Below are 23,894 nucleotides of genomic sequence, written 5' to 3'. Positions count from 1 at the left end.
TTTCTAATGTTTGGTATGACTAAGTCATGGTATGGTATGCTGTACATAATCACGGAAACTGTCAGTGTGTCATTCTGTCAGTCAGTCATTCTGTCTGTCCCACGTTTTTCTACTCACTGACGTGGTCAATCTATGTGAAACTGCACATAGGCATTGAGGATTGTCATAGGTAGAAGGTGACAAAGCTACTAATGGGTATGGACTAATTCATTATAATTATGCATTGATGCAATTAGCACATGAATAATTGCACTCAAAGACAGAAAGTCATTCTAATGTAGAAAAACTAGATTAAATACTTTGTGGATGATATGACACACGTGAGGCAGAGGTTTCATTCACCAAATCGTTCTCTGTCACTGACTTGATGATGATTTTTGTCCCTTTGTTAAATAGACAATCAATACTGGCCTTTTCTCAATAAAAGTCCTGTAAGATCAGTCTCCACACTTCCTGTTAACCTCCTTCTTGTGTCTGACAGGAAACTGGTCAGTGTCACTGTAAGCCCAACGCCTGCAGTGGAACCTGCTCCACCTGTAAAGATGGCTACTACAACCTGCAGGAGCAAAACTACTTCGGCTGCCAGGGTGAGTGTTTGATAACACTTTTAAATTGTTGGTTTCCTCTTAAAACAAAAGCTTGAGTGCTGCCATCTTATATTTACATGTATATGTATCATGTATTTAGGATGCCAGTGTGACATTGGAGGTTCAGCAGGTCAGTCGTGTGGAGAGAGAAACGGCCGCTGTCGCTGCAGACCCAACGTGGAGGGACCGAAGTGTAATCTGTGAGTTTAACAACAGATCTCAGAGATTTAAAGTGGTGTGTGTTGTACTTGTAAATGTCAGTTAGTAGTTTTGAAATGAACTGTGGTGATATTTGGTTTGATCGCAGTGAGCAGTAGCAGTAGCAGCAGGATGATTAGTGGCTTTCATTTTCATTTTCACACCAATTAAACTGGTAGTGAATCTCAATATAAACATGTCAGACCTGCTTGTCTCATGAGCTCTGTCACTGTGTCTGCAGACCTCGTCCAGATCATTACTTCCCTGACCTCCATCATCTCAAGTTCGAGATCGAGGAGGGAACCATGCTGGACGGACGACCGGTGCGGTTCGGCTACAACCCTCTGGAGTTCCCGGGCTTCAGCTGGAGAGGTTACGCTCAGATGTCCCCCATCCAGGTAGGAGCGTTCTCTTTAAACTCTACCATCTGTCCATGCATCTGACACTATCTTGCACCAATGGATTCAAAAGAAAGATCCAGCATTTTTTATAATAAATTATGATATAAGTTATGATAAATATTGTATTGATATTACATTGGTAGACTCTAATTTACAGACTTGAGATATCTGATAGTTCAGATCAATGTATTTCTTGCCGTCTCACAGGTTTCTCTTGTAAGACATAAACTACAGTAAAATGTAAAATGTATTTTATGTGCTTTTTTTAATGAATTATGTGTATTATGCATTACGTATCATTGTGACTGTGGCCCGCCATTTTCGCTCCTCCTGCACTAACCAGACAGTTTGCTCCATGGCTGAATGTCATGTGGACATTTAAAGGGATATTTCTCTTTGGTAGAATTACTCCTCAGCACATATATTGTACCTCTGACACACTAAAGATTTTACGTACTACTTCGTTTATAGAACTTATGTTAAACTTGTATTCTTAGCCTCAATATGCAGCTTAAATTTTAAGCTTTTTACATAATTCATTTGCCCGTTTTTAAATGATATTAAGACGCTAACAAAGCATTAAGGGATTCTTTTGGAAAGATATTTTTGGATCGGTGTTTGAGCTGAAAAGTGGAAATCCAAAGAGAAATATTTTGGGATGTATTTGGGGGTAAAAGTGTTGGTGATGGTATTAAAGACTTGCTTTTGGCTTGGTTTCTCTTCCTGTGTTGGTGTTTTCCACATTCTCCCTCCGTCATATATCCTTTATCTCTGCTCTCCTCTTCTATTCACGCTTCTCTTTCCTACACCCTCTCCTTTTCTTGCGTCCACCTCTCCTACCTTCCTCTTCCTCCTGTGTTTCCCTATACCTCCTCCTGTTGTCTCTCCGCCTGCTGCCTTGCTCGCTGGTCCTGTGGCAGTCCAAAGTGTTGGTGTCGGTGTCGGTCAGCTCTCCGGACCTCTTTCGCGTGGTGCTACGCTACGCCAACTGGGGGGGTTCGGATGTCCGGGGCAGGGTGTCGGTCATAGAGGACGGCTGGAGCTACTACTGTGGTAACTGTGAGTGCTGGGAGGGGACAAAAAAGAAACAGCAGCACCACTGTCTTTTCATGTACTTCCTCTGTCTTTTCTCGTTCACTCCATCCCTCGCTCCAGAAGCAGTGCAGTAAATGCTGGTTTGAAACCTGCACGTCTTCACCTCTTGTCTGTTTACTCATGATTTCCATGCTTTGCTCAGGATTACAGATGTGTTCCAAAGATACAAATCATAAATTCAGATTTCATGTCAGTCAGACCTTCCACTGGAATCATTGTCATCATGGGGTAAATGTTAAACATTCAAATTTGCAGAGGTGCAACCAAGTCATTGTTTTGCAAGTCACAAGTGTCAAGTTTTTACACTCCAGCCCCAAGTCGAGACTCCCAAGTCCCAAGTGAAGTCTCTGATCTTAAATTTTATGTTTTGAGCTGTAACGCACTGTAATGCCTTTAGAGGTAATCTTACAAAAATCATGAGTGCTTTTTAAAATATGTATGAATTTGTGAAAACAAGTTTGGTGGAAGTTCTTTGTGATCAAATTTTTATTTTATTTTAAAGAAAGATATAGATAGGTATATGGACATTACAAAAATAGAGCATAAAATATATATTCACATACATACCTATACAGATGCATATATAAAGATACATATGAGTAAAATACTAAAATAAAATAATAAAAAAAAATAAGTAAAATAAAAAATACATACATATATATATATATATATATGTATGTATTTGGTGGAAGTTGTTACGTTTGCGTTTGTAACGTTCGACCTGCACATTTTGCATACTTTAATCCGTTTTTTGTTGTCCTCTGTGTAGTTTTTGTACACTAACAAAACGATCTTTGGTTAATTTTTTTCCAGTTGCTAAGTAACGTAACGTTAGTTCTTCTTGGTTGGACTTCATATCAAAGTTTTCAATCTTTGGTGGAAGGTATCAAGTATTTAAAAGTCAAAAGGCTCATGTCCAGGTCCAAGTCACAAGTCACTGGTGTTAAAGGTCCAGTGTGTCAGGAGTGTCGGATATATATTGACAAAAAAGGAATATAATATAATAATAAGTATGTTTAGTGTATAATCACCTGAAAATAAGAATCATTGTGTTTTTGTTACCTTAGAATGAGCCTTTTATATCTACACAGAGAGCAGGTTAGGGTTACGGTTCACGGTCAAAACCTCCTGAGCAATGAACACTCTAATTTTAATTAGGATAAATTTCAGCTGGTTGCAGTCTGCAAACCTTACCACTAGATGCCACTAAATCCCCCTAAATCGTACATACTGGACCTTTAAAGTCAGTCCACACCTCTGCTGATTTGAAATGTTAATAGAAATGGCAGCCCACTATTCCTGCTAAATGTCTGTGATGCAGCATTAGCTGTTGCAAAGATGTTTCTGACCTGGATTTCCAAACTGGAAAATTCATTTTTATGACTTTAATTGGAACACGACTTTATTCCTGGGTGGAAATCTGCTTTTTGTTTTCCTGTCCTTACTTGGTTTGGGTCTGTCTGTCGGATGATGAGGGGTGTGTGTGTGGTGGTTGGTGGTTTTGAGCTGCTGTCGGTGGCGGCCCTCTGCTCCTTCCTCTCTCAGCTTCAGGGCCACAGATCAGTGCAGAGATCACAGATTTAAGAGTTAAGGATTCATGTCTTCTTCCCTCCCACTTATCTCTTCACACCCTCGTCCCACTAGACTGCAGTGAAGCTTCAGGTTTATGTGAGCGAAGCCGACGTCTATCTGACTCGCTTCATCCTCAGATATGTAAACTCTGAGGGCGACACCTCCAACGGTAAAATAACAGCCTATCAGGTCAACCGCAGAGGTAGGTGTCCACCAATCACAAGAGAGTATCAGTGTGTGTTTCTGACTGTGTGAAGAGATGTATGAGTGAGTGTGTGTGTTTTATGTTGGATGCAAATCTTAACCAAACACAATCTCAACATGCTACCATTCCATTTATAACATTCTGATGTAGTTTTATTCTTTAAAAATGGTTTTAGTGTTGTTAGTTTGTTATGTTGCCCAATTTTCACATTCGTTTCCATCAAGTATATCTACAGTATTCACATAATTCTTTCTTTTGATTGCAGGTTTTGATATCTAACACTATACACTCCTGGTGTGTGCTTTGTAGGTTCAGAGCAGTCCAAGCAGATCGTCTTTGCTCCCAGTGTGGAGCCCACTTTTGTCAACGTCCCCCAAAATAACTTTGTGGAGCCGTTTGTCCTGAACCCGGGGACCTGGACTGTGGTTATAGAGGCTGAAGGAATCTTGCTGGTGAGACACACACACACTACACACCTGTTTTTACACATGTATAAAGACACGTTTGCATCTAACAGGTGATGCAGAGCTACCTTTAGCACAGACAGCCGAGAGAAATGCATTGTCATGTTTTGCCGAGATGAAGACCAGAGTATTTACTCCACCAGAACTCCCATCAGCATGTCAGCACTGTGTTAATTGACACAGTGCCTGGATTCATATACGCAGTAACACTGTCTCTGCTTCACCTTCAGGATTACCTGGTGCTGCTGCCCAGCGCCTACTACGAAGCTCCCATCCTGCAGATCAAAGTTACTGAGCCCTGCACCTACAGCTCTGCGCCTGACGCCAGCCACAAGTAAATATGCACATATGTGTTATTCGCTGAAATCAGGTCATCAGTCAGTGGAGAGGTCATAAAGTCTGTCTACCTCTCTCTGACGCTCTCTCTCTGTGTCCGTCCAGCTGTCTGCAGTACAGATATCTGTCTCTAGACTCCTTCCCCTCCATCTCCGGTAACGACGCCAGCTGCCGCAACGACAACCACCTGCCACGTCCCTGCCCCAATGAGAGGGTCACCCCACGCCACCCTGACATGGCCGTCTGCAGTGGCTTTGATGTAAGAGAGGGACAAAGGGAAAATGTTTGTGCAGTATGCGTGTTGGCTTTTAGAATCACAGAGACTTATAAAAGCCGGACAGCTTCGCGCTCATTTGTCCAAACTTTAGGACGAGCAGAGCTTTAATAACTGTTGTCCCTGTTTTTACTTCAGATCAACGTCGAGCTGCGAGGGCGTCTGCCGTCTCCAGGTGATTACGTTCTGGTCGTAGAATATTCCAGCGAGGAAGAACTTCCACAGACTCTGTCTGTCGCTGTGAACATGCCCGGAGCACGAACACACGAGCACCGCGTCATCCTGCTGCACTGCAAATACAGGTACGGAGAACATCTGTCCTCAGATTCAAAGACTCTTACTGACGTGCTTTCTTATACATTAAGAATTTTTTCCTAAGAGTACACTGATCTTTGATTATTTACAGAAACGTGGAATAATAAAGAGATCTGGAGTGGACAGATCAAAAAGATGTCTGTTTGTAGTTGTCCATTTACCATCCTATTTAAAAAAAAAAAAAAGATTAATTCAATTCAAGCCAGTAATACCTGATGTGTATAGAGGACAGAAGCTGCAAAAATAAATAAATAAATGAATAAAAAATAAAATGAAAAATAATAATGAATTCAAAAATACATAAATAAATTCTAAAAATGTTTTTAATTGTGTGCAAAAATAAATGATCATTAAAAAAAAGATAAATATAAATCAATCAATCAATCAATCAATCAATTTTATTTATAAAGCCCAATATCACAAATCACAATTTGCCTCACAGGGCTTTACAGCATACGACATCCCTCTGTCCTTATGACCCTCGCAGCGGATAAGGAAAAACTCCCCAAAAAAACCCTTTAACGGGGAAAAAAAACGGTAGAAAATGTGAGACTTAAATTAGATGGTAAATAAATGGGGGAATCAATACGAAGGTAAATAAAGAAGCAAATTAAAACATGTATAAATCAATTTATGTCATATTAATCAATTTATTAATGTCTACATTTATTTTTAATATTATTTTCATAATATTACTGGCATATTAACTTATTTATCAAGTCATTTATTTATTTACGGATTTTGGCAGCTTCCCTCCTCCATACTGTCTGCTCTATGGGACAGAGTACTTATTGCCCCACCTGACCAGTATTACTGCTGTTTGTAATGATGGTAAACCTGCAGGTTTTGTGGGATTTACAGACTGTACTGTATGAAATCTGATGATTTTTTTTTTTTTAAGAAAAAAAAAAAAGACATAATTGACACACAGGAAAAAACAACAAGAAACATGAAACAACAAATTATGTTCTGATTTAATTTTCATATTGTGATAGATTGAAGAGCAGCACACCAAAGAACAAACTAACAGCTGAGAAAATTAATTTATTAATCATAAAATGATGTCTTGTTGAAGACACTCACAGATTAAAGTAAAAAAAAAAGAAGTAAAAATCACCAAAAATTAAAAAGTTTTGCGACATTTTCAGACAAAATTTAAAATAAAAATAAAATGCATTTCCAGTTTCAGGCGTCATTTTTACACCGCTGTCATTTTCACATTAGACAGTTGTGGATATGATGCAGAATAACAGTTGAAACTAAACCCAAGTAGATAATTGTACATCAGCGGTATGAATGTGAGGATGAGCAGTCAACATGAGGATGAAACACGTGTCCCGTCCAAACAGTGTTTGTTCCGTCTGCAGTGAAACGTGTGTGTGTTTTACAGTGATGTGTGGACTCAGCTGGTTCACAGTTTACTGAGACTGTCTGTGCTTTATCAAGTATGTCAACAGCTCTTAATCACAGTGTGTCTGTGTTTGTTTGTGTGTGTGTTTGTGCAGCTTCCTGTGTCGAGTCGTGGCCATCGATGAGCAGAACAGAGTGGCCGTCTTCTCTCTCCCCGCTGACGTCGAGATCCAGCTCATCTCCGACCGCGCCAGCTTCTTCCTGGTGAGAGCAGCAACCACGTCACGTTTCCAAATAAATAATCAATATGTGTTTTTGATGTTTTACTTTAATGATGTATCAACCATCTGTTGACTGATCGATCTCTTCTGCACTTCTGTTTCTTCACTCTCTTCTTCAGCACAAAGTTTACCTGGTGCCTAAAGACCAGTTTACGATGGAGTATGTTGAACCTAACGTCCACTGCATCAGCACTCACGGACAGTTCTCACCTGACAGGTAAAGTTATTTGTAATCACTGTGCTCTCACTCCTTTATAAATACTTTTTAAAAATACTTTAACCTGTATTCGTCTCCTCTGTTTCTGCAGTTCCTCCTGCGTCCCCTCGCGCTTCCAGACTCCGTCAGACTCGCTGGTCCTGAAGGAGGGCCAGAGCTCCTCCATGCAGGAGCCCATCCTTGCCTCCCCTGCAGCCGCTCCTCCTCTGCCCTTCCACCGGAGAGACGAGCCGTCCTGGACGGGAGGAGACCGGCCTCCACATGGAGCCGATAACAGCGACCACGTCAGGCTGGACTCACTGCAGGTACAGACTGTGATACAGGTTAAACATGTCACTGAGAATATAAAGTTGTTAAAGTGAGGTTCACCTGGAGCAGCTGCACAGAGGAACCTGAAAGTTTTCTTCTAAAATTACTGTCGTGCTTTGGATTTTGAGAGCAGATGAAATCTGAACCAACTGTAGGAAATGATTCCAACATGCAAAGGTTTATGGGTATAAGGAAACAGATGTTAATGTCTGATAGCCAGCAGGTCCTCATGACTGTGGACGAGTACAATCTGGACTCACACATAATTCAGGCATTTGGTGAGGCGTTCCTATCTGCTATGGACACCTGACATCTTGGACTAAATCCATGCAGAGCTTCAGTTACAGGACTTTGTTTTGATCCTGACCTCTGATGGCACGTAACCGTAAACTGTGTCAGACGATAAAAAGGCAATATGGTAAATCGATCTGCTGTGATTCAAACCTTAAAAAGAATAATCTGTAGCTGTTCCTGAGTGAGATTAGAAATCAAGACGCTCAAGGAAAGAGCAAAAACCTGGATTTTGGTTATAGAATTTCCCCACTTTGGGATCAGTAGTTTATCTTATCTAAAAATCACCATCACCATCCTTATCTTCCATCTCTTCCTCCATCATCCCCTTACCCAGAATGCAGCGCAGTATTCCACCCGTGTCCACGCCCTGGGACGTTACGTCTTCATCCTCCACTATCACCAGCCGCTCCACCCCAACTATCCCGTGCAGGTCTACATTAACGCTGGACGCATCTGGCAGGGTAAGATGTTTATGACTCTGTGGACGTTGTAAAGTAAATACATAACAGTGAATGAATAATAATAAATGCATTTAAATACAGAAAATAGATTAATCGTTTTCTTGTCCATCAGGCCACGCCAACGCCTCCTTCTGTCCACATGCGTACGGCTGCCGAAACGTCCTGGTCTCTGAGAATCAGATCATTCTGGATGTGACGGATCACGAGGTCTTCCTCACCGTGCAGATACCTGCTGGCAAGACGCTGTGGCTGGTGCGTGTCACTGCCCTGATTTATTTCTCTCCTTTAATTTCAAAAATGATGCTCCTCTATCCTCTCCTTATATTTGACCTCCTCTCTCTTAACTGTTGAACACAAATATTTGTAGGTTTTCCTCTTCTTACTTTCTATATTTAAACAAAACTGGTCCATCTTTTCCAACCTCCTCCTCCTCCTCACTCTTCAGTCTTCTCACCATCTTCTCATTATTTTCATAATAAAAGCACATCACCTTTGTCAGGGACACTTCTATTTTTCTGATGCTACTGCTTTATTCAAGTTAAGCTAAGTTCACATCACATGACTTTCAAAGTCGTCAGATCACTGCAATCTTCACACCACGCCACTTGATGACCAGCAACAGTTAAAAAATCTTTAACATGGAGGAATTCTCGATGAGTACATCATATGATGCACAGGTTGAGGGTTGCTCAGTAGATAATATCAAAGTCAACAAGTGACAAAGCAGCGTTCTGAGTATGTTATTAGGCTAATAACTTCTAGAAACTTTGCGTGCAATAGTCCACCTTCCACCTTCTCTTTCGAACATGCCCACACACACCTTGGCACCGCTTGTCTCTGTCCTCAACCTGTGACTTGCACTCTTATTGGCTGTAGCTCGCTGACAAAGTCACAGATCCAGATATTTAGCCTCGATATCTGAGTAGCGTCTGCAATGTGTTGGTGAGCGTCTCTGCGCATGTCTGTAAACAGTTCGCATGAAGTGTCGGTTCGCCTCCAGTCCAGGGCTTTTGTTGAGGAGCTCCAAAAACTGTCACGCAAAACTTTTTTGTTTGTGTTTCGAATCTGAAATAAAAGCAGAAAGATATTCTTGTTGGAATCTTTTATCCTGTGCCATTTTTTCTCCCAAGACTTAACGCAACAAATAAAGAATTTATTCTCTCCTCTCTCTACCTTGACTCTCCCTCCATCGTCTTCTAATGTGTCTAATATGCTGTGTGTCTTCAGGATTATGTTCTGGTTGTGCCTGAGACGAGCTACAGCTCCAGCTACCTGAACGAGGAACCTCTGGATAAATCATATGACTTCATCAGCAACTGCGGCCAAAGCAGCTTCTACATCAAGTCAGTATCTTAGCAGGATGAAGTTCAATATGTTTTCTTGTTACCTTTTTTAAGCAAGGAAAACAACACTATAAAAGTGTCATTATTTACTTAATATAGACGAGTTTCCAAAGAATGTGAATTAAACACCCTTCCTCTCTCCTCCCTCCTCCCTCTAGTCCTTCCACGGCCTCTCCATTCTGCCTCAGCTCGGCGGTGTCTCTGTCAGCCTTCTTCAACAACGGGGCGATGCCCTGCGCCTGTCACGAGGTCGGAGCCGAGAGCGACACCTGCGAGCAGTTCGGCGGTCAGTGCCACTGTAGGCCCAACATGATCGGCCGAGACTGCTCCATGTGCGCCACGGGCTACTGGGGATTCCCCAACTGCAGACGTGAGTATCTGATTGTCATACTCATTATAAATGTAAACCAGACAGCTCCCTCCAGGGCTGCAAAATGAAGTCCAGGGTAAAGTGCCAAAAACTGCAGTTCCTCTAATGGCCACTTGAGGTCCCCACAGACCCCCGTGTTAAAATGTCCAACTTTACAGCAGAAATAAACACAGCCTGGTGCAAAAAAATGGTTTAGGCCTGACAACTGTACAGGGGGGATTTTTTTAATATATCTCACCTGTTTCAGTCTGGTTAAGGCTTAAAGTTATGTATGAATAAGGGCATGGCCACTTTGAGTGACCGGCTGTCTGCCAATTGTGTCCTGGGGCTTTCAGTCAGATCCACCCCTCGCTGCTCCACAGCTCCACCCTCACATCCACATATGGTCACTCCTGACTCCAGTGAGAGCCAAAATGCCAAAGTTGTGGCTTCAAAACAGGAGTCCGCAAAGGAATCAATCAAGGATCATGGAAAATTAAAGTAGTTTTGTTTCCATCTCTCTTCTTCCTCCTTCCTGTCTGTCTCTCAAGTGTTTGAGCCACCAACAGAGGAATGTATTTGTCTTTCGGTGAGTTCAGTCTTCTCTGTAACTAACTGTATCCCTCCTTGTCTCTCCTCCAGCCTGTAACTGTGGTACGAGGTTATGTGAACCGGTGACTGGCGACTGTATCTGCCCTCCGAGGACTGTGCTCCCAGAGTGCACCCAGTGTGAGCCCCAGACGTTTGGCTGCCACCCAGTGGTGGGGTGTGAGGTCTGCAACTGCTCCCGGCCGGGCATCGTCTCCCCCGATGTGAGCTGTGACACCCTCAGCGGACAGTGCAGGTACGAGACGACAAGGCTGGGGAAATAATGACGGATTATTGCTGATGTTATTATTATCAGGAACATCCTCTCTGGCTCAGTATCGACCAACAGAAGCAGACCAACTTTCCCTCTCGACAAAATTTAAATAATCAGAACAATAACGTCCATTTCTTCTCAGTTTAATGTTTCTCGTTTCCTCCAGAAGCCATAAATCATCCTCTGCTCCCCACACTGCTACAGCCTTGTGTTAGAGGACAAGATTTTGGGTTTACCAAGTTCAGCTCCGAAATGTCAGGCCTTTGTTTGGAAATACCTAAAAAGGCAGTTATTTCTCGCCCGTTTTGTCTCCTGACAGGATCTTGGCTCTGACTCTCTCACTGGGTTGATTGCTGAGTGTTTGGCCAGCTGTACTTGCCAACTCCTGTCTGTGCTCTGTCGGAGCTGCAGGTTTTAAAACTTTGCTCTCTGATTCTGCTGCCAACAACACAGCAGCTGTCTGTCCTCATCCTTATCTGTCTGTCTGTCTCTGTTATTCCTCCCTCGATCTTTATATCATGATTATGGGCCCCGTGTGATACTGTATGTCCGTCTTTGTTACTGGAGGCTGCTAGTCAGCATCTGTTTTGTCTACAAGTACAATGTTAGTTGCAGAGGCAGCTTACATTCATCAGTTATCATATGAAATGTGATCCCTTGTGGGCCTGAAAAGGATCAAAAGTACTTGTAACATTTCACTTAACTTGATCCCTGATGAGATGAACGCACTGTTACAGATCTTTGCCTCCAGTGATCAAATGGAAAAACACGTCCCTGAAACTTTAAATTAACTGAAATTATCTGAGAGACTGGGATACTCTGAACATCCGAATTCAAAGGGATAAGACCATGACCACTCTCATGAATGCATATCTGTATGATAAATCTGAAGCCAGAGCCGGCAGGACATTAGCTTAGCTTAGCATAGAAACTGGAAACAAGGAGAAACATACAGCCTGGCTCTAGCTCTAGTTCCAGCATGATACTTAAACCTCAGATGTTTGTTTTTACATGTCAGTGTTGGTACAGATTCAACAAACAATATATAACTTGAGACTTGCTAACACACAAGCAGATGTTGCTAAAGCTTAACTAAAGAAACAGAAAATGCAGATTGTTGTTAGTTGCTATGGTGACACACGTCAGTGGGGCTGTGAAGTGTGTCACACTCACGAGTTTGAGGACTCCTGTTTTTACACCCATGTTCTGCACTAAACAGAAAAATACAACTGATCCACGTTTCTCTCTGTCACCGTATTAAGGCTGACGTTTGCTTCATTGCCTTGTTAACACATCATAAAACACACTTTATTCAAACTTGATTGTAACAAAGTAAAAGTCACCAAAACTGTCTCAATTAGTCATGTTCGTCACCTGGTTAGTTAGTCCAAAAGTTTATATGCAGGTTAGCCCACTACAACAGTTGCAATGCCAATGATACACATAAAACGGGCCACTGCTCCGACCATCCTGCTACGTTGATTTGAATCAGAATGTCCGTTCTATTATCACTCTATTTCTATGAGCTAAACTAGTATCTGCTGGGGCGCCCAGTAGCTCAGTAGGTATATTTGATTTCAGTCTGTAGCACTTTACTGTTAGTCATCCCCTCTCTTATTCCACCCTTCTCTCGCTTAACAGATAGTCGACAAACATCCCAGCAAGCAATAGTCGTGATTTAAACGTATTGGCTATATTTAGCTCCGATTTAGTCTGGCTACATGTAACCCAAATCTAGCCGATTTAATTTTGAAATTGATTAAATGTAATTTTCGCCATTGCAGATGGCGTGCGGTATGATATTCAATCACGTATGGAGAGTCAACAGTAATTAAAATATGTTTATCTCCATTTTTTGGACATGGTCTCTACATAGCCGTATAATTGATGACGTCTACACTTTGGCTATGGTTAGACGTCTACCAAATTTTCACTGACAGCCCAAATTCAGCCGTGATTTAGCCTAGACGTCAGGCCTTCATGTAGACGGCTATTAGACGTTTTTTAAACCAAAAAATGCTTGCTGGGATGAGAGTGGCATCTATGTTCTCATCTAACTCTCTGCAAGAATGTGAATAAGATTATTTTCTGAAAAATTTCCTTCAAGCTAAACATTTCACCCCCTGAGTGACAGCAAGCTGAAAGCATGGAGAGATTCTTGAGAGACAACGACAGGACAGAGAGAGACGGTTTCTTCTGTAATCTTCACGCTGTTACACCCACTATTCAAACCAAACAGCTACAAATATAAATTTTGACCTGATGCTGTCATCATCGTACAGTAACCATGGCTGTAAACTTAAGACCTGACAACTGAATATGTGATTTAAATCATTATAAAGTAAAGAAGGTGCAGCTTAGTAGAACATAAGCAAGACACATACTTCACCTTTCTCCTCCACACTAATCAACACGTTGAGAGTCCTCTTCATACTCACTGTCAGCAGAACACGTTGAGAGTCCTCTTCATACTCACTGTCAGCAGATGTCTGCATGCTGACCTGTCTGTCTCCACGTGTTTGTGTCTGTCTCTCTATAAATGTCTTTGCATCTGTCTTCAAAACCACTGACCTCATTTTTCCATCTTCTGTCACTTCTTCCCTCAGCCTTTCATTTTTGGCCCCTCACTGTAAGCATCAAGGAATTCAAGATATCTTAAATTACTGTTATCCCCCCCCCTCACACACACACACACACACACACACACACACACACACAGAAGAATGTGTCAGCTCTGTCCGGACAAGACAGGGATGTAAAGCTGAAAGTGTTTCTCTGCCTAAAGGCTCTCATCACTCACCTGGTATTTACACATACACACAGTTGAGTTTATCCTGCAGTCGGCTGCCAGTGTATCAACTCAAAATGTTTATGATTAATCAGTCAGTTATGATGGATAATGGGGAGGAGCAGTAAACCTCTCGTCTCCTGCAAGATTGAAATACTTGTCAGCACATCAGGGTCAAAGTTTGTAGCTAGATTTATATTTGATAACTAGACTTAGACTGATTGATTTTTTGTCATTTGATTAAAAGAATTGTTTTTTATTTTTTCCAGGTGCAAGAACAACGTCGTCGGGCGCCAGTGTGACCGCTGCGCTCCCGGTTTCTATGGTTACCCCAACTGCAGACCGTGTGACTGCAACGAGGCAGGAACCGAAGAGGAAGTGTGTGACTCCTTCACGGGACAGTGTCTCTGCAAGGTAGGGCAACACATACACACACTCACACACACATCCTCCTGCACCCACAGAGTGTCCTGACCTGTTGTGTGTCCTCCACCTGCAGGAGAACGTCCAGGGTTCCCGATGCGATCAGTGCAGAGTTGGTACGTTCCACTTGGACCCGACCAACCCGAAGGGCTGCACCAGCTGCTTCTGCTTCGGAGCCACAGACCGCTGCCGCAGCTCTGAGAAGAGACGCATCGAGGTACTCGTGTTCGGTTATTTTAACTTTATTTTATCCTAACACCACAAACGCTGTCACCTTTCTCTCTGGCTGTTTCCAGGATGTTATAAAAACCTCGCTGACTTTCATTTTAAAGTTCCTCCACGGATCAACTTGTGCAATAAAATCAAAATCCAGAAGATAATTAGCATTTTTTAGCCGTTATGATGCAGTTCACAGAGAGAGAGCCTTGATTTCAAATCCTAATGGTCGGCTTCTGTACAAGTAGAGATTGTGTCTCTGTTTCACCCTTGCTAAAACATTGTTGTCACAAACAATTATTAGTGTGCAGATTATTTTCTAAATTAGCTGATCATGGCTGGAATGTGAGTTTCCCAGAGTCCAAAGCGACGTCTTTAAAGGTCCAGTGTGTAGGCTTTAGTGGGATTTATTGGCAGAATTGAAATATAATACTCATAGCTTTGTTTCCATTAGTGTATAACCACCTGCTAAAACTAAAAATGATGTTTTTGTCAGATTAGAACGAGCCCTCATCTCTACATTGTCCTTATTCACGGGGTCTGACTCGTTGTGTTGCAATGTTTCTACAAAAGACTAGCTAAATCCTACACACTGTGCCTTTTCGGTTGTTTTCACATAACGTCCTTTTTAAAGAAGTCAAACTCAAGTCCTCTTGAAGTGCACCAAAAAATGAACCAACAGAAAAAGGACTCAGTTCTTTTTGTGTTCACATTGTCAGTTCATTTAAAAATGGACTCTTACTTTCTCTGATAGGGACCCAGTCCTCTTTCTGTTCACATTATATATAGAGTATATACAGTGGTGTGAAAAAGTGTTTGCCCCCTTCCTGATTTCTTACTTTTTTGCATGTTTTNTGGACTCTTACTTTCTCTGATAGGGACCCAGTCCTCTTTCTGTTCACATTATATATAGAGTATATATACATGGTTTTGTTTTTTCTTTGACGTGGCACTGCAGTGCGATTTATGAAGCCCCTTGTTTTCAGATGAACTTAAAATTGGAGGAAAACCTCAGTGTTTGTGCTGTAGACTGTTGCTATTTGATGTATTCTACATTCCACATCTGGAGACGTGTGCTATCTTTTGTGGACCAAACTACTCCTCGTCCTGCGTCCTTATAAGCGTTACAGGCCGATGTGTGTTCTTTCTGTCTGTTCTTTCAAGTGTCCCAGGTCAACAGCATGTGATCTAGAGGGCTAAATACAACAGCAAAGTGAACCTGGAGCGTTTTGTGTTCACACGGACTTGAAGCAAACCAAACTCAGACCACCCCCCAAGGTGGTCTGAGTTTGGTTCACTTCAGAGGGGTCTGAGTCTCTTGGAGCGTTCACATATGCCCAAAAAAGTTGAGTCACCACTCTGAGTCCACTTAGAGAGCTGAAAAGGACCAAGTGTGAAAACACCCTGAATGTCCCCAATTATATCGGTACATTGACTGCACACATATAGCTGCTTTCTAGTCTTCCGACTACTCAAAGTACTTTTACATTACGTCACATTCAGAGGTTAACATACATGGTGCCACCTGCTACTCAGTCGCCATTCACATGCTCTCACAGACCGATGGAACAGCCACCGTGAGCATTTCTGCTTGAAATATTAATGAAGTGATGAAATGATTATCAACATAGTTTCTGGTTATTTTCTCTTGATCGATTTATTTATAATTGTTTGAGCCCCAGCTGTTAAATATTTTAGATTCTCACCTTTATTATTCTGATATTTCACTTATTTGAGTTGCTGTCGAACTTCCTGCTGAGTGTCATTGCTGTCTTAAACGCTCCCACTCAGAATTTATAACGTTAATATTCTCTTATATTAGTCATGTTGATTTGTTGCCTTCAGATGTTACAGAAACAAAGTATTTGCATTCCTCTCACAGCATGTTGTGAACAGGTGTTGATCTCCTCTCTGTTGTCGTTCTCCTGCAGGTGATGAACATGGAGGGCTGGGTGTTGCTGGGAGCAGACAAACAGGAAGTGCCGGTCGCAGTGTATCCTGGTCAGGACCTCGTGGAGGCCGATCTCAGCGACGTGCCCGACGTTTACCAGGACCTCCACTGGCACGCACCAAAGACTTACCTGGGAGACAAGGTAAGAGGGGACAGATGTCCTCTGAGGGTGGTGGGAGAAGTGAATAGATTCTGAGTCTTACTTAGATTCAAAATAATTTATTTGTCAAGAAAGTTTGTAAACGCAAGTACACATAAACATTTAATTCACTCTTTATTTAAGTGAGATTTTTTCTGCATCATAGAGGATCTTTGTTCTTCAGTGACTGACAGTGTGTGTGTGCTTTTTAAAACTCACACTCCGGCACTCTGACTGCAGTAAACTCATGAGATGCATATCAACAGCTTCACTGATAGAAATAACAAGTTAGACATGACCAGGCAAACTGGGCTTGTTGGAATCTTTTGTTGAAACAACTTTAAGCCTTCAGTGACTCTTTGCCTTCTTAAACCAGCTGCGTTGTGGAAGAAGTTTATTTATCTTATCAGTCTGTATTTACCCAGGGAAGGTTGACAGAGGATGTCTCGCATAGATGCAAAGTAAACTTTTTCCATCACCACTTCTATCTGTGCCAAGTCGTACCATACCCATTTGTCTTTCCATTGCCAGTTTACACGTGCCGAGCCGCACCAGAGACAGACCATCTCTGGAGTAGGGCCGAAAGCGCGCCTGCCTGCCTCTAAGCGGGTAGTGGTGACATCTTGCCGACCACAGCTGACCCCTGACGACCCCCCTTTTCCTCCTGAAACAAGCGTGTGTGTTGCAAGGCTCAGCGAAGGCTGGCTTTGTGGATTTGGAGCTAAATCAGGGTTTTCCCTGGGTGTTTTCGAGACCAAGGTGGCAAAGGCGTGTGGCGGGGGGCATCTTGACAGCTGTACTTTTAGATACGGTCCCCCCTCTATTAAATATGAAAGGAGGCCCCCACATGCTTGAGCTTTACACTGCTGACTTGTCTGATCAGAACAGACATGTCCTGTGATTTTCAGCCTTCTATGATTATATTTACTCTTTACAGCAGGCACATCCTGACAGCTGAGAATATTACTGTCAGGTATTGTCCCCCTCTATTAAATATGAAAGGAGGCTGAAAATCACAGGACATGTCTGTTCTGATGATACAAGTCAGCGGTGCTGAAATGTGTGTTTCTCGTCTATGATACACATTCTACATGTTGGAGGCGACGTCTTTCCACATACGGGCTTCCTTCGCCTTTTGAGCGGGGCAGAGCTCCGTGGGAAACAGTAGGAGAGACAGACCGAGGGAGAACCGGGATCTTACACAACACCGAAAGGAGAAGCAGGTCCGTGGAGCTGTGCGCCGGATGAAAAAACAAGCGCGTCGCACCGTTGGGAGCGCGCATGACGCGCATCTACATTGAAAGTAATGGGTTTGTGCGCAAAAGACGCTACATCTGAACGCCCCCCATGCACACACACACTTTAACCAAGGCGGCGGCCAAAGTCACCCAGGCGGCTGGCCTTTGTCTTAGATAGGCAGGGAAAACCCTGTAAATAGATGTCTGTACGACATCTATTGCACGTCTGTCCGTCCTGAAAGAGGGATCCCTCCTCAGTTGCTCTTCCTGAGGTTTCTACCGTTTTTTTTTCCCCGTTAAAGGTTTTTTTTGGGAGTTTTTCCTGATCAGCTGTGAGGGTCCAAAGGACAGAGGGATGTCGTATGCTGTAAAGCCCTGTGAGGCAAATTGTGATTTGTGATATTGGGCTTTATAAATAAAATTGATTGATTGATAAATGTTGTGCCTGGGGCACGTCATGTATTAATAATACTCGTCACCTGGAGAGGTTGGAAAAGATATACGTTTCTTCCCTGTTCCAAAACCAAAATCAAACCCTGAAAAGTGTAGGGTTAGGTCGTCCAGTAGCACAGGTCCAGGTGTTGGCAGCGGCACGGGGGTGAAGCCAAACACTGTTCATCTGCACACACTGCAATGCCACACAGCTGGTTGAATATCAGCAAAGTTTCTCTTTATATTCATTGTCTTGTGTGTTGATCAGCAGTGATGTGGTGGTTCACTTTTACACTGTGATCTGTAGCCTATAGTTCGGCTTTAGCTTCTAACTATCTTTGTCTTTTTAACCTGTTGTTGCTGCTGAGTCAGTTTGACATCCTGGATATATCCTTCAAACACAGACTGTAGACCCCTCTGTCTGCTTCTCTCTGGAATCACTCTTTCATTTTTACAAAAATATGATAACATTTCTTCAGGGAGTGCAGTTAGTGACAGTGTGGGCTCCATGCTTCCTGCGACAGCTTGTCTGACCATCACAAAGGGGCGGGGCTTAGCGAAGGTCAATTACCAGAACTTTGTTAGCAGTTTTTCTTCAATAAAATCAAGCTTACTGATTTGGCAGGGAGGAAAGTAAAAGCAGAATCAGCTACAGTGAGACGCTGCTTTAAAACGTCATCAGCAGCTAGCCCTGTTGTAATGGAGACGCAAGTCGCTGCTGCACTGGGCTGATGTGCCAAGTCAAACCAGACCAAACCAAGCCAGCAGATGAGTGTGGAAAAAGGATAAAGGTTTGGCTTCATCAAATGCAAAAGACCAGTCAACGTAATTCATTTGTACACACGTAGAGATCAGGGCCAAAGTTGAGTCATACCTGTCACCTCTGTTACTTAAACGTAATGATAAGAACATGAGACACAGCATGTGGCTCCGTCTCAACACACACACACACCTATCGTACACGCAGTGATCCCACATCGTGATCCAGAGGCTCAGACGAGGTGTCTGGATACAGATCAGCGTTTTTGTCTTGACATTTGAATCGTCATCTTTCATGTGCGACTCCACCAGCGTCAGTCTGCGGGCCGATGGGTCAATCTAAACCCCAGACTGCGTCCTGTTACGCTCCACGAACCAGCTTCAAGTGTCAGCTCTGCCAAAACCTGCATGGTTACCATGGAAATGAGGGCGTTTTATCTTTAAGCCGCCTAGGATCTTGTTTCTGTTTGACTGTAAAGTCTGAATGTAATCCATTGTTGTCTGGATTAGGACGCAGTCTGTCTGCTTTTCCTGTCTGTCCTTTCATTTGTTACTTCCTGCCTCATTGCTGTTTGTCTCCTTTTGTTTTATTTATGTTTGTTCTTTCAACTTAATATCTCCTAAATCTTTCCCCGACTCCACAGGTCTCATCCTATGGAGGTTATCTGAGGTATCGTCTCCACACTCAGACTATGAGAGGCGACGTGTTGTCTCTGCCTGCAGAAGCCTCCAGGCCTGACATCATTCTCAAGGTACACACACACACACACACTCACAAATATCTCTATAACCCAGTTTCATGTGCATGTACACACAAAGAAGAGTTTTATAAGAATGAATCCTTTACCTGCCAAAAGCCTGGAACAGAACATACACACACACACACACACACACACACTGTTACCTAACGGCACACACACCTTCATCCTGCAGGGTAACCAGATGACCCTGGTGTTCATGGAGAGAGAGTACTCCTCACCTGAAGAGCCTCACCTGGGAATCGTCCACATGGTCGAGGTAAAGTCACTCGTACATGCCGTCATAGGGAGTTTGAGCTGCACGAGGTCGCAGGAGATTTATGTGAGAAGCTGAGTTTAACAGCACAACACACACAGACCGGCAGCAACATGTCGGATTTCCAAAATATTGTCATACTTTATAGTGTTGATCACCTGAGGCAAATCCTTTTTTTTCCTGAGATGTAAACAAGAGCTTCAGATTTATTAACTGTAAAGATTTAGCAGGTGTCCTCAGGTGATGTAATCTAGTCTCACATTGCCATCTAGAGCGGCTCATATGCAACATTACTTAATGCAGTACAGCTTTATAAGGTGTTCAGGACCCCTCAGTTGTTGTTGCCACCATCTTGTCTAGTTCTTTGAACACTTGATTTATTCTTTATCACCCTATTTGCCTTCCTGACCTCAGACAACAGAGATGAACCAGAGATTTGGAGATAGTGAAACGTTTTCAATCACTTATAACTTAAAGATCCACATCTGTTAATGTCTCTCAAAACTGACATATAGGATTTATTGGCTACTAAGTTATTTTATTTCCAAATAAAATGTAAATCTGATGAAAAAAAGTTAAAAAAAAGACCTCTCAATGCTCTCAAATGCAACTTAAACTAAGAAAAAAAATTCCTCATTTTCTGATCCCCACTCCCCCGAAACTTTGTGTACAGTCCCTTACATAAACATATTAGTGCCATTGCCATTTTTACACTATTGCAGTAATTTATTGCCCAAAAAGAGCTCCACCTTGCTCCTCTGGTGGCCCCTCTTGTTATTGTTGATCTTTAAACTCCCTCCGCTCATATGGGACAAGAAAACCTTACAACAACAAAATAAACAACACAGAATTAGGAATTTTCAAATTACTAAAATTGGTTGTATGTACATTTTTATGCAAACTCAACATCATTTTCTAATCTAGGTTGAGCGGATTGAAGAAACATTTAAGACTGTGTACTTTATGTTTTGAAGGAGATGAATATTATGAGTATTATTATAATATGATAAGATGAGAGAAACAGACAAGTTTAACGATATTGCCTGATGTGTTTTATGTAGCGACTCCTAGTCTTGTTACAGACTGTTCTTTACTTATCAGAGGAGAGGGCTTGCTGCGTGATGTGTTCAAGGACCATCAGAAATTTGAAAATCCAACAATATTTTCTGTTTTTACAGTTTCTGGTTGTGATAAATTGTGTAATTTTGGGGATTTTTAAAGTTAACATGCCTGCATGTTGTCTTTAAAAAATTGTAGTAAAATAAATATAAAATACAACCATTTAAATTTTTATGCCCCTTCCCTAAGCCAAAAAAAAAGAATTTGAAAAATGTGACGTTCTTTCTGCCTTTTGACCATCCCCTTAGCCCTCATAATAATGTTTTTGGTTTTTGGTTTTACAAAAAAGGGTCCTATGGTGGTCCACCAGAGGGGGTGGACTTCACTTCTCTATTGCTGAATAAAGAAAAGTCCAAAGCCTAACCCTAACCTCACTTTTGTTCACCTCCCTCCCTCCTCTCTTTCCTCGCAGGGAAGTTTCCGTCATGCTCAGACGGGGAACTCTGTGTCTCGGGAGGAGCTCATGATGGTTCTGGTCGGTCTGGAGTCTCTGCAGATCCGAGCCCTGCACTCACAGTCGGCCCACTCAGTGTCCATACGTGGGGCTGTGCTGGAGGGTGCTGACAGCCTGCCCATCGGTCGTCATGCCAACAACGTAGAGATCTGCATGTGTCCCGCCAATTACCTGGGAGACTCGTGTCAGGTGAGTAACCACATCGGATCGTGGTGCAGCTGACTGTGAAGTGATCAATATCAATTAGTTCTATCCAAGAAAATGTTTTATTAAAATTCCAAACTAATAATATAGAAACTATATAATACAGGCTTTTTTTAAATCTATTTTCTGACACATTCATATTAACAAAAATAATCTTCTCAGCCCTCACACTCTGTGTTTGATGTTTCTGTCCACAGAAATGTGCTCCAGGTTACTACAGAGACACGATCGGCCTGTTTCTGGGGAAGTGTGTCCCCTGTAACTGTAACGGACACTCTGACCTGTGTCTGGATGGATCTGGGATCTGTTTGGTGAGGATCTGTAACATTAATCATTCCTTATTGATAACTGTCTTTAGCGTAGTTTATAGATTAGTCATTGTTTTGTCTCTCTGTGCATCAGAACTGTCAGCACAACACAGCCGGGGACCACTGTGAGACTTGCCAGGGTGGTTTCCTTGGCAACAACAGTCTTGACGGACAAGCGGTGTCCTGCTCCAGTTGTCCCTGCCCGCTGAGGGTCCCATCCAACAAGTCAGTGCAGTTTACTCTCTGCTGTTACTTCTCTCTTTTTCCCTAGATCCTTTTTCTCATTTAATCTTATATTATAATAACTCCTTGTCTCTGTCTCTCTGTGCAGCTTTGCAGAGGGTTGTGTGCAGAGAGGCGACAGGATGCAGTGTCTGTGTATGCCGGGGTACGCTGGACCACACTGTGAAAGGTAAGCAAACCTCCACAGCACCAATCTTTAAATTAATTATAAAATATTGAGTTTGTCTTGTGTTTTTGTTGTTGTTTTTTCCAAACAAGAACAACAGCTGTTACCTCTTTAACATTCTGGATCCTTAACTGATGAAGTAAAACCTGCTGCAGAAACATGTCTCATTACATGATGTGCTTCTTGACACAGGTGCGCCCCCGGTTTCTACGGCAACCCCATGGTGCTGGGTAGCAGGTGCCAGCTGTGCAATTGCAACGACAACACGGACCCCAACATGTTGTTCACCGACTGCCACCCGCTGACTGGCGAGTGTCTGAGCTGCATGCACAACACGGCCGGGCCTCACTGTGACATCTGTGCTCCCGGTTACTACGGAGACGCTATTAATGCCAAAAACTGCACCAGTGAGTTCAGCTTTGACCTCAGTTCAAACTAAGTTCATGAGATGCCTTCATGTGCTCATTTGATTTAATTAAGCTGCAGAATTTTGGAGTAAAAGCTTCACTGAAGTAAAGAAATCAGATATTGCGACACTTTGAGTAATGTAAGACAAGGACGATTAAAGTAAAAAGTTTTGTTTGCTCTGTTTAAACACAGAATGTAGCTGCTCTCCATGTGGCACCCAGTCATGTGACCCTCACACTGGACAGTGTCGCTGCAAACCTGGAGTCACCGGACCTCGCTGTGATCGCTGTGAGGTGAGAGCTGCTCGAGTTTTTCTTTCCTAAATTTTACAGTCTCTGATTCACTCTGATTCCTGCACTTTTCCCTCCAAATTAAACTTTGTATCAGGAGCCAATCAGACGAACCAATCCAAGATGTTGCAGCTAGAAAGCAAGACTAACTTTTACAGCTTCACCTCATGCTTCATCCTGAATCCGTTTCTCCTCTCAGGACGGCGCCTTTGGTTTCGAGTCGTGCTCCGGCTGCCGTCAGTGTGACTGCGACGCCTCTGCAGCTCTCGTCCAGCCGTGTGACCCTGAGAGCGGTCAGTGCGCCTGTCAGCCCGGAGTCAACGGGCCGAACTGCAAACAGTGCGCTCCTGGATACTGGGACTACGGACCTGACGGATGCAAGAGTGAGTGAATGCATGACGCAATGCACAGCGAAGCAATTATGGACTATTTTTAAATCTATTCTCAGGTTACACTGATGTTGTTCTTTGACTAGCTCTTCCATGTTGTGGAGCAATATGTTTTTTGGCTTTTATTTTACTGTTATCTTTATTTTCACCACAGTTTTTGTACAGATTCTTTGCAGCCTAACCAACACATGCTGCTGGTTACAACTGCAGCTCATACAGTAAAGTGTGCTCAGTTTATATTGAAATGCAGACCATCAGCTGCAGCTGGAATCAGGACAGTGTGAGCACTTCAGCTCAGCAGAAAAGATGCTGACAAACCGGATTAGAGCTCAAAAAGTAGCAGTTATATTAGAGACAGTGGTGTTAACAGCAGCCATATTGATAGCAGCTGTGGTATCTGTCAATGCCAGTAATATAAGTCATTGTGGCAGGAAGAGTAA

At 42.7% G+C, this 23,894-nt stretch overlaps 1 protein-coding gene across 2 annotated transcripts in view; it reads left to right on the top strand.

Annotated features, from left to right (window-relative positions):
- The window catches only part of lama5 (laminin, alpha 5), a 138,562-nt gene that overhangs the window by 93,338 nt on the left and 21,330 nt on the right, over nucleotides 1-23,894 (top strand). Inside the window, exons 20-47 of one of the 2 annotated variants that reach the window (XM_050064002.1) lie at nucleotides 482-587; nucleotides 688-787; nucleotides 1,027-1,183; nucleotides 3,926-4,055; nucleotides 4,368-4,510; nucleotides 4,753-4,856; nucleotides 4,964-5,117; nucleotides 5,271-5,434; nucleotides 6,953-7,061; nucleotides 7,198-7,295; nucleotides 7,387-7,600; nucleotides 8,233-8,359; nucleotides 8,472-8,611; nucleotides 9,587-9,702; nucleotides 9,861-10,072; nucleotides 10,694-10,895; nucleotides 13,971-14,115; nucleotides 14,201-14,341; nucleotides 16,272-16,433; nucleotides 19,504-19,611; nucleotides 19,793-19,876; nucleotides 21,405-21,635; nucleotides 21,848-21,961; nucleotides 22,053-22,183; nucleotides 22,290-22,370; nucleotides 22,560-22,774; nucleotides 22,968-23,068; nucleotides 23,265-23,448. In XM_050064002.1, the coding sequence (XP_049919959.1) occupies nucleotides 482-587; nucleotides 688-787; nucleotides 1,027-1,183; nucleotides 3,926-4,055; nucleotides 4,368-4,510; nucleotides 4,753-4,856; nucleotides 4,964-5,117; nucleotides 5,271-5,434; nucleotides 6,953-7,061; nucleotides 7,198-7,295; nucleotides 7,387-7,600; nucleotides 8,233-8,359; nucleotides 8,472-8,611; nucleotides 9,587-9,702; nucleotides 9,861-10,072; nucleotides 10,694-10,895; nucleotides 13,971-14,115; nucleotides 14,201-14,341; nucleotides 16,272-16,433; nucleotides 19,504-19,611; nucleotides 19,793-19,876; nucleotides 21,405-21,635; nucleotides 21,848-21,961; nucleotides 22,053-22,183; nucleotides 22,290-22,370; nucleotides 22,560-22,774; nucleotides 22,968-23,068; nucleotides 23,265-23,448 (3,973 nt within the window). Of the gene's footprint in view, nucleotides 1-481; nucleotides 588-687; nucleotides 788-1,026; nucleotides 1,184-2,106; nucleotides 2,246-3,925; nucleotides 4,056-4,367; nucleotides 4,511-4,752; nucleotides 4,857-4,963; nucleotides 5,118-5,270; nucleotides 5,435-6,952; nucleotides 7,062-7,197; nucleotides 7,296-7,386; nucleotides 7,601-8,232; nucleotides 8,360-8,471; nucleotides 8,612-9,586; nucleotides 9,703-9,860; nucleotides 10,073-10,693; nucleotides 10,896-13,970; nucleotides 14,116-14,200; nucleotides 14,342-16,271; nucleotides 16,434-19,503; nucleotides 19,612-19,792; nucleotides 19,877-21,404; nucleotides 21,636-21,847; nucleotides 21,962-22,052; nucleotides 22,184-22,289; nucleotides 22,371-22,559; nucleotides 22,775-22,967; nucleotides 23,069-23,264; nucleotides 23,449-23,894 lie in introns of both variants that reach the window. The other variant, XM_050064001.1, reaches the window with a different exon arrangement.

The sequence above is a fragment of the Epinephelus moara genome, chromosome 16 (genome assembly GCF_006386435.1).
Source record: "Epinephelus moara isolate mb chromosome 16, YSFRI_EMoa_1.0, whole genome shotgun sequence".
Taxonomy (NCBI): Eukaryota; Metazoa; Chordata; class Actinopteri; order Perciformes; family Serranidae; genus Epinephelus; species Epinephelus moara.
The sequence above is the reverse complement of the archived record's forward strand: the minus strand, read 5'-3'. Positions and strand labels throughout refer to the sequence as shown.